This window comes from Carex rostrata, chromosome 9, assembly GCF_964058835.1.
Source record: "Carex rostrata chromosome 9, lpCarRost1.2, whole genome shotgun sequence".
Lineage (NCBI taxonomy): Eukaryota > Viridiplantae > Streptophyta > Magnoliopsida > Poales > Cyperaceae > Carex > Carex rostrata.
Window position 1 is genome coordinate 10,888,145 of NC_135926.1, and position 10,410 is coordinate 10,898,554.

Here is a 10,410-nt window from a genome sequence, read left to right on the forward strand (position 1 = left end):
ATGTCTGCACTTCAGAACTATAAGATTTAAATTACTTTGCTATTTTATTTTGAATTTACGGATTCTGGATTGCTTGTGTTTTTTTAATTGCAAAACACGTCATGAATTATTAAGACTATCATTTGGTATCAGAGCCATCGTAAATTCATATAAGATGCAATAATTTTTTTTTTACAAAATTGATTTTCAATGGTTCGTATAAAAGCTAGACAGATTCAACTAATTTTATATATAAATATTTTCTTATAATTTTGGATGAAAATTTTAAAGGAGAATTTTTATTCCCTATTATGTATGCACATATATGTTAATCAATGGATTCTTATTGGAGATGCAATATGTTGGAGACCTTTAACCAAGAGGCATCATGTCATGGATCACATGGGAGCTCCTTTTTTGGTATGTTGGATCTAATACGCCTTAGTTTGTATGAAATTTCAGTCCAAACTAGATCATAACCAAGAGTTTTGGCAATTTGAGCCCAACTTACTGAATTTTGGGCCAAAGCTTGATCATGTGGTTACTAAGTGGTAAGGATATAACTTTTATACAAACATTGTATTGGATCCTAAGGAGTATATGTTATGTTTTATCACATGAGATTGCATGTACAAAAGGCTTTGTATATATATATGTTGCATGAATTGTAATCTTCTACCTTTTCTTGTTACTAACTAATACCAAATTATAATTGTAGTATGAACCAAAGCAAAAGTGTTACACCAAGGAGCAGATCGACGATGTCAGATGTATGTGGACAAGACGGTTTCAATTTAAATTTTGTAATGCTCAATATGGATTTGTATAATTTTGTATATTTATTGTACATAAATTATTTATACTGTTGTATAGTTTTGGAATTATGAGTTTAAAAGACCTCTGTTTAATGTTTCTCTGTTTTGGAATTCTAATTTTAAATGGCTAACAAAATTGGAAGCTAGCCACCAAAAAAAAAAAATGGGAAAAAAGGACAATTCTACACGGACATTTAACTAAAGTCCGTGTAGAAAGGTATTTAAACATTAAAAAAAATTAGAAAAAAAAACAATTCTACACGGACATTTAACTAAAGTCGGTGTAGAAAGGTATTTAAACATAAAAAAAAAATAAGAGAGCTACACGGACATTTAGCTAAATATCCGTGTAGAAAGAGTAATCATACACGGCTGTTTATGTAATAATCCGTGTAGCTCGGTTATTTTGAGAGCAACGCTGGCAAGCGTTTGTACACGGTTGTTTATGTAATAATCCGTGTAGCTCTCGATAATCGCACACGGGTAAATATCCGTGTGTAAATATTCAAGGATTTCTACACCCTCACAGTCCACACGGCAGGAAATCCGTGTAGCTCTCCTGTTTATGTCGTGTACAATCACTTATTCTGTAGTAGTGAATGATGCTTCATCTAAAATTTGGCGTGGATTTTCTGCTCTAGCGCTAGCATTGAATGCCCTGTACAATTTGTAGCAAAAGTTTATTAAAAAAAGTTAGATTGAATACATACTACGCTGATGAAGGAAATATGCAAGTCAATGATGATTGAATACATTTGTAGTTAGAAAGCATTCAATTAGTTAATGATGATTATCTATATATGTACAATTTGTTAATGATCTTTAACTAAATGTATTCAATCATCATTGACTTGCATTCTTGTTGAATTGTACATTTGACTTGCATATATATCAGTAGTTAGAAAGCATTCAATTTGTAGCAAAAGTTCATTAAAAAAAGTTAAATTTAATACATTTGTAGCAGTAGTTCCTTCATCATTATCTATATATGCAAGTCGATTGTAATGAACCAAATATGAGTTCAATTAGTATGATTCGATAAGATAACTTACTCAGACAGATCATCAATGAATTTACATCCGCTATTATCCAACACATAGATTTGTGCAGCATTCATTTATTCAAAACTTAGATTCCTTAGGAGGATGCCACTACCCTTAGCCGGGTAGTTAAAGATCGCGGGCTTTCCATCTAACGGTATCTCTAGGCCAACATCATGCCTTCCCTTGCTCAATTGAAATTTTCTCCGATTAGGATCGAAATAATGGGAACAAAAGATCGATATCTCTTTTAAAACGTACGCCTCAACAATGGATCCCTTAACTCGTGCTTTATTCTTGATCATCATTCTTGCATCTTTGTTACGCCTACAAATAATTTGACATACTTAATTAGCTAGTTTAGAATAATTAAATGAGTTGGAAAAGCATGGGAAGGAAGAAAAACAAAACTAAATACAAGATAGTACTGATGTTCTGTGGTACCAATGACTTTTTTAACATTTAACATTCAATTAACTTTTTTTATTATTCAACCCGAAATCGATTAGCCTGTTTTGGTTATGTTATAATTAAATTCAACAATTATAAGTAAGCAAACTTCAAGCGATGAAACGGTGCAGGAGATGTCTATTAAGTCAAGGAGTAAAGCAAGCAGGTTGTAGATGGATGCAAAGACATTGAATGTCTTCTTCGCAATAGCATGTTGGAGTATCTGGAATCAGCCCATAATTAATTGGGCCACTAAAGCTATACGTCAGAGAGATAAACTGGCCCAAAAATAAAATATATTTAGCCCCATTGATTAATTCAATGAGGTTATGAGCTTATCTAAAGTTCTAAACTAAATTAAAGCACAAAAAGAGGCGTGTTATGTCAAATTTCTGTGTCTGGATGTAAAGACTAAAGAGAATCCCACACACAAAGAAATACAACTGAAGCCCAGATTACATTCAGAAACCGTTACCTTCATGTAATATGTTTTACAATCATTCCCTCTCTCTGAGGAGAAAATAAATTCAATTAGCAGAGAACTATAATCACTCATGAAACTTGAAATCTCTAAAGAATCTCCTCCAATTTGTTAGTGTAATAATCTAGAAGTCAATAATACGATAATTTATCATAAAGCTTTGTTCATGAATTGGATGATTAATATCATTTTGTTGCCTTGAGTATTATTGAATTTATGGATCATTTCGAGTTCATGACTGAAATTGTGAAACTCCATAATATAGATAATATATACTCTTAAAAAGTCACTGACCAAGGTAATTAGTAGGAACACTAATTACCGCGATAAGGTTAGTATGTGGATTAAAAGATGGTTAAGTTTTACAAACCACCTGACACGAGATGTCATTTTAATCACATAGATACATGTTCTAGGAACATGGTATTTGACAGACCCCGAATGAAACATTAAATAGAATTGTGTTCGTGTCATTTATGTTTTCATTCAGTGTCAAGTTCTACAGTATGAGGTATTCATCTTTCCTACTAAGAAATGTATATGTGTGATTGTTATCAAACGCTGTCGGTAAAATGCAGTTATAACGGTAGCTCTTCGGTATACATGGCTTAGCTGAGGTAGTGATGGTTTACCAAAAGTACTATTGTCCCTCGTATCTCTATACGAGCTATAGCATCACTGGGCCCCTTGATAGATTAAGATTATCTGCTAGCAGTATAATTACAAGAGTAATTATATTTGATAATCTGCTCAAGATCAAGAAAAGATTCAGTTAGCAAGGATGACACACATCTACCTTGAAACTAATCTGATAGCTATGAGACAGAAGAACAGACACAAATAAATTGTTTACTGGATCGTGATATTGTACAGTACATCATCATCTGTGTAATTGGATGGTCATGATGTGTTGCCAGATGCCGCTCATGATTATAGAAGTTAAAACAGTTTTAACTCTATTTACCAACATAACATAGATCCTATTGGGTCACACCATATAGGAGTTAATCGGAGAATCTTATTGTGATTGATTATAAATTGGTTATGATCAATAGTAAGATGGTTATAATTAATTATACGTGTTATAATTAAATTATAAATGTTATGTAAAAATAACAAGCAAAAACATTGGTTAATTTATAAACGTGTGTGACACGTTGTATAAAAGTTAACCGGTTAATTTATAAATGTGCAGGACACGTTGTATAAATTACCAAAACAACAACTGCAAGAAAAATATATATAATTGTTCATAATAATTATACGAATATTATTTGTATTCGGGCCGAGGGCATTCGGGTCTTTTCAGATTCGTCCTTATCCGCATGACATGTCATCGATACCGAAACAAACAACCGCAAGAAAAATATATATAATTGTTCAGAATAATTATACGAGCATTATTTGTGTTCGGCCCGAGGGCATTCGGGTCTTTTCAGATTCGTCCTTATCCGCATGACATGTCATGGATCCTATCCAGATGACACGTCATCGATCTTATCCACATGACATGTCATCCTTATCCATTCAATGACATATCTTGTAAATAGGCCGAACTTGGAGGGCATTTTGGTCTTTTGGCAACTGACCCTAAACCCTATAAATAGGGGTGGAGGGATAGAGAGAAAAATCGCTAATTCACTCATACCGTTTCGTGTCGAAACGGATCGGTATTTTCTCTCTTTCTCGGTTTCTCTCCCAAATAGTGTTTCGGTTGAGAAAAGAAAGTTATACGTAGTTGACGTATAATCTTGCGAGTTGTTGTGAAGTATATTTACGGGATCGATGAATAGTGTTTTACCGAATTTCGCGGTATGTCAGTTTTGCATATTGATGAAACTGAGCAACCGAAATTTCGTGTTTACGGGTATTTCTGGCAGAAGAAATAAACCGCTCTCCGGCTAGTCCTGGTGGATAACCGATAGAGGTATGACACGTGTGATACTCCGAGTCGATTCCTTCCTTGGTGAGGCTCTACTCGCTCGGTCTGCATTCCAACTGTGATTTGGAAACAAGGTATAAATATGCTATATTAATCTATTTAATTGGTAAGTATATTAAAGTTTTAGAAATCAATCATGGAGTAGATCTGTAAAAGGATTAAGTTGGGTTTTGATGCCAAAGGAATACTGAAGGTGGACCGCCTTGGAAAGTTTCCTGACATACCCCGTTTAATCCTAAGCTTAAGTTGGCCGTAGAAATTTTTGTTCTACGATCATTCCGCAACTTAAGCCTAAACGGGTTTTTGGTTATAGCACCCCGAAACCCCAACACAATTAACTACAAGTCTACAACCTGGTCTTTTGGAATTGCTTGGCTGAGCAAAACATATCTCTCAACAAGCTAAATAATCTCTCCAATTAACTACAAGTCTACAACCTGGTCTTTTGGAATTGCTTGGCTGACCAAAACATATATCTCAACAAGCTAAAGAATCTCCTCCAATTAACTACAAGTCTACAACATGGTCTTTTGGAATACAGCTTTTCCACTCCCATTTGATTTTATTACATGTACGGGGTTGACAGCTTATGCAAAAAAAAAAAAAAAAAGTTCAATTCACTCACTTTATGCAATACAGCTTTTCCACTCCCATTTGATTTTATTATTATTTTGTCATTATCTCCTTTTTGGTTGTTTATACTTTCTTTCTTTTTTATAAAGGCTCTTTAATACTTCTAAATAGAGCAATAACTTTATACAAATATTTTAGACTTATGGCAGCATTTACCATACTAGAAATCAAGCAAGAAGCAAGTTTTTCCACCCAGTTGTGAGTCACTGAAGACTTTGATTCCCTGTTCAGACTCAACCCATTTCTATCTGTCTTTATCTAACTTGGCTAAAGTTTGGGCTTAAAGCAAGATGAGGAAGCAAAGCGTAGTATACAAGGCTCATTCGGTGCTCGACTGGTAACAGGTAGCTATGCTAATTTGTAGAAAAATAGGGGTTGGCACAGTACCTACCAATAACTCAAGCGACCAAAAAAAATAAGTAGATAGAAAAGTGTGTTGTACTAACCGTTCAGGAGCAAACATCCATCGGAATTGGACGGGTCCACCAAGTCTCGCCTCGTGTGCAACATGAACTACAAGGTGTTCCATAACGTCAAAAAAGGATGGCGGAAAGATTTTCTCGAGTTTGCACATAGTAACAATAATATTGTTCTCTAACTTGTTCAGCATAGCTATATCCAACTGTTTGGCACATATCTCCCTAAAGAAGATTGAAACCTCATTCAATGCCTCCCATACGGCCTCCGGAACAAAGCCGCGGAAAGCAACGGGCATGAGGCGCTCGACAAAGACATGACCATCGTGGCTTTTCAACCCAAAAATTGTTTTCTCAGTCAAATTTATGCATCTAGACCAATTCGATGCGTACCCATCTGGAAACTTGACTTTGTCCTTAAGCCAGATCAACACTTTCTCTTTGTTGGCGATGCTTAAAGCATAACTTGCTTTTGGTTTTTTCGGTTTCGGTCTAGGAGTAAGATGGAGTTCGGAGCGTTTGCAATAAACAGCCAAGTCTAAACGAGATTAGACCTTGTCTTTCGTTTTCTTTTTAAAGTCGAAAACCGTGTTCATGATATTATCCCCAAAATTTTTTTCAATGTGCATCAGATCTAGGTTATGACGAAGATCCAAGCTTGACCAATAAGGTAAATCAAAGAAAATACTTTTCTTTTGCCAATTATAGGTGATACGATATCCAGGAATTTGGTTGAGTTTGCCGGTTTTACCCCATTTAATGTCACCTAAACCATTAACGATCATCTTCACCTCCTCCCCCGATAACCGTTTCGGTGGTAGATCGAATTCTTTTTTGTCCTTAATGAACTTATTCTTCTGACTCCGAAAATGATGGTGAGAAGGAAAGAAACAGCGTGTACAGTCAAACCAAACCACCTTACGGCCATGTTTTAAATAAAATGACTTTGTATCTTCCCCACAATGTGGGCAAGCAAGTTTGCCCTTGGTGCACCAGCCACTTAAGTCTCCATATGCGGGGAAGTCATTAATTGTCCATAACAAGGTCACCTTCATTTTGAAATTTGTCTTGGTTAAGCAATCGTACATATCTAACCCATTATTCCAAAGAACCTTCAATTCATCGATCAATGGCTGAAGAAATATGTCGATGTCCCGACCTGGATGTTTGGGACCGGGAATAACGAGAGTTAGGAACATGCTATCTTCCTTCAACACCTTATTCGGAGGCAAATTGTATGGGAAAACATAAACATGCCAGCAACTGTAAGGAGTCGAATTGCTCAAGTACGGATGAATTCCATCAGTGGACATGTCGAGAAAACAATTCCTGGGATTTTTAGCAAATTCATAATGTTTGGTGTTAAAGTTTTTCCATTCCTTCCCATCAGCTGGGTGCACCATAACTCCATTTTGTGTGCGGGGCTTTGCATGCCATTGCATTAACTTTGCAGTATCTTTTGTCAGGTACATCCTTTACAGCCTTGGACCTATTGGTAGGTACCTCAAAGATTTTTGCGCGACAGGCTTTCCTTTGTAGCCTGGTTTTTTATTTTTATATCTTGGCTCGCCACAAACATCACATTTATCCTTCTTTTCATTATCCTTGTAATAGAGCATGCAGTTGTTCGGGCATACATCAATTTGTTGGTGATGAAGCCCCAATCCTCGGACCAACCTTTTGGCTGCGTAAAAAGTTGCTGGCAATTTATCATCTCCAGGAAGCATAGCCTTTATCAACTTCAACCACCGATCAAAGTTGTGCTCACTCATATGACACGCCGCTTTTAATTCCAAACATTCTGTTATGGCTTACAGAACATTAAAATTGGTTCCTTGTGGTTCCACGACATTCCATAGAGCCTGTTCTGATGCCTTGAGCATGTCAAAAAATGCCTGTGCTGTTGCATTAGGGGGTTCCTCCATACTATCACTTTCCCTATCTGCATCTAGCATCTGGATATCATGTAACATATCTGCCATTAAATTGGGACTAGCATAGGCTGGAGAGGTGGCTTGAACCGGCTCCGCAAAATACTGGGAAGTATGCTCCGCAGTTTCCTCCGCAGTATAAGGTTCTCCATGAAGAAACCATCTTTCATAACTTGTGCGAAACCCGTATTTCATCAAGTGCTCACTCACATCGTTTTTAACCAAATACTTTGAGTTGTCGCATTGCCTACATGGGCAAGGAATGAATGCAAAGCCATGGTACTCCGCCATCGTAGCTCTGTGCCCTAGAAACCATTGCCGATCTTGTCAAACTCCTGTTGCTCACCCACCGTACTCCGCCATTATGACGATAGACTACAAATTTCAATCAAAGCTTGCTTCTCCCCAAATACAAAAAGCCTTCTCCCCATTTGATTCTCAGCCATTATCTTTTGCTGATTTTGTTAAGGTGCGAAGACGATGGATTCTCAAAGGAAGACATTCAAATTCACGAAGAAAATCTAGCTAATCGAAAAAATCCGTTTCCTACAGGTAAGTTTTTATTAATTTGTTGTTTTCCCTCTTTCCAGACATTGTTAGGGTTTGCCAAACAGAGTAGGAAGGCATATGCTGGTACCAGCTTTTAGTTTCCCCATCTAAACTCACTTAATTTATTAATATCCCCATTTTTTGACTAAATCAATTGAAAATATTGATTAATAGAAATAAGAATTTAAAAGGACAAGTATGCCCTTGCATTTAAATCTGTGTTTCAATGGCAGTTTCACATGTTTTGGATTTGTTCATGTTAACTCACCAAAATGCATTGGTATCGACTGGTAACTGCACCCAGTAACTTACTTTTTTAACAGAAACGAATACAACTGTTAATTGTCAAAGTGAACTCAGTAAAATTGAAGTTGTCCCCATTTGATTCTCAGCCATTATCTTTTGCTGATTTTGTTAAGGTGCGAAGTCGGTGGCCAAAGAATCGAACCTCGCTACTTGATTCTCAAGGGAAGACATTCAAATTCACGAAGAAAATCTAGCTAATCGAACAAATCCGTTTCCTACAGGTAAGTTTTTATTAATTTGTTGTTTTTCCTCTTTCCAGACATTGTTAGGGTTTGTCAAACAGAGTAGGAAGGCATATGCTGGTACCAGCTTTTAGTTTCCCCATCTAAACTCACTTCATTTATTAATATCCCCATTTTTTGATTAAATCAATTGAAAATATTGATTAATAGAAATAAGAATTTAAAAGGACAAGTATGCCCTTGCATTTAAATCTGTGTTTCAATGGCAGTTTCACATGTTTTGGAATTGTTCATGTTAACTCACCAAAATGCATTGGTATCGACTGGTAACTGCACCCAGTAACTTACTTTTTTAACAGAAACGAATACAACTGTTAATTGTCAAAGTGAACTCCGTAAAATTGAAGTTGTCCCCATTTGATTCTCAGCCATTATCTTTTGCTGATTTTGTTAAGGTGCGAAGTCGGTGGCCAAAGAATCGAACCTCGCTACTTGATTCTCAAAGGAAGACATTCAAATTCACGAAGAAAATCTAGCTAATCGAACAAATCCGTTTCCTACAGGTAAGTTTTTATTAATTTGTTGTTTTCCCTCTTTCCAGACATTGTTAGGGTTTGTCAAACAGAGTAGGAACGCATATGCTGGTACCATCTTTTAGTTTCCCCATCTAAACTCACTTAATTTATTAATATCCCCATTTTTTGATTAAATCAATTGAAAATATTGATTAATAGAAATAAGAATTTAAAAGGACAAGTATGCCCTTGCATTTAAATCTGTGTTTCAATGGCAGTTTCACATGTTTTGGATTTGTTCATGTTAACTCACCAAAATGCATTGGTATCGACTGGTAACTGCACCCAGTAACTTACTTTTTTAACAGAAACAAATACAACTGTTAATTGTCAAAGTGAACTCAGTAAAATTGAAGTTGTCCCCATTTGATTCTCAGCCATTATCTTTTGCTGATTTTGTTAAGGTGCGAAGTCGGTGGCCAAAGAATCGAACCTCGCTACTTGATTCTCAAGGGAAGACATTCAAATTCACGAAGAAAATCTAGCTAATCGAACAAATCCGTTTCCTACATGTAAGTTTTTATTAATTTGTTGTTTTTCCTCTTTCCAGACATTGTTAGGGTTTGTCAAACAGAGTAGGAAGGCATATGCTGGTACCAGCTTTTAGTTTCCCCATCTAAACTCACTTAATTTATTAATATCCCCATTTTTTGATTAAATCAATTGAAAATATTGATTAATAGAAATAAGAATTTAGAAGGACAAGTATGCCCTTGCATTTAAATCTGTGTTTCAATGGCAGTTTCACATGTTTTGGAATTGTTCATGTTAACTCACCAAAATGCATTGGTATCGACTGGTAACTGCACCCAGTAACTTACTTTTTTAACAGAAACGAATACAACTGTTAATTGTCAAAGTGAACTCCGTAAAATTGAAGTTGTCCCCATTTGATTCTCAGCCATTATCTTTTGCTGATTTTGTTAAGGTGCGAAGTCGGTGGCCAAAGAATCGAACCTCGCTACTTGATTCTCAAGGGAAGACATTCAAATTCACGAAGAAAATCTAGCTAATCGAAAAAATCCGTTTCCTACAGGTAAGTTTTTATTAATTTGTTGTTTTTCCTCTTTCCAGACATTGTTAGGGTTTGCCAAACAGAGTAGGAAGGCAT

At 35.9% G+C, this 10,410-nt stretch overlaps 1 protein-coding gene across 1 annotated transcript; it reads right to left on the reverse strand.

The window, feature by feature from the left end:
- Positions 1–1,392: 1,392 nt before the first annotated feature.
- On the reverse strand, positions 1,393–6,304 carry LOC144559630 (uncharacterized). The gene is made up of 3 exons (XM_078308702.1): positions 5,787–6,304; positions 1,847–2,161; positions 1,393–1,452 (listed from the first exon to the last, which is right to left on the reverse strand). Exons 1-2 carry the CDS (start codon positions 6,053–6,055, stop codon positions 1,912–1,914), a joined length of 519 nt encoding a protein of 172 aa, XP_078164828.1. The 5' UTR covers positions 6,056–6,304; the 3' UTR covers positions 1,393–1,452; positions 1,847–1,911.
- Between the last annotated feature and the right edge of the window lie 4,106 nt (positions 6,305–10,410).

Excerpts from the sequence above, each read along its gene's own strand:
- LOC144559630 (XM_078308702.1), bottom strand. The coding sequence starts at position 6,055 with ATGCCCGTTGCTTTCCGCGGCTTTGTTCCGGAGGCCGTATGGGAGGCA. Across the intron at positions 2,162-5,786 it reads TGGATGTTTGCTCCTGAACG|GCGTAACAAAGATGCAAGAA; the intron begins GTTAGTACAACA and ends AATTATTTGTAG.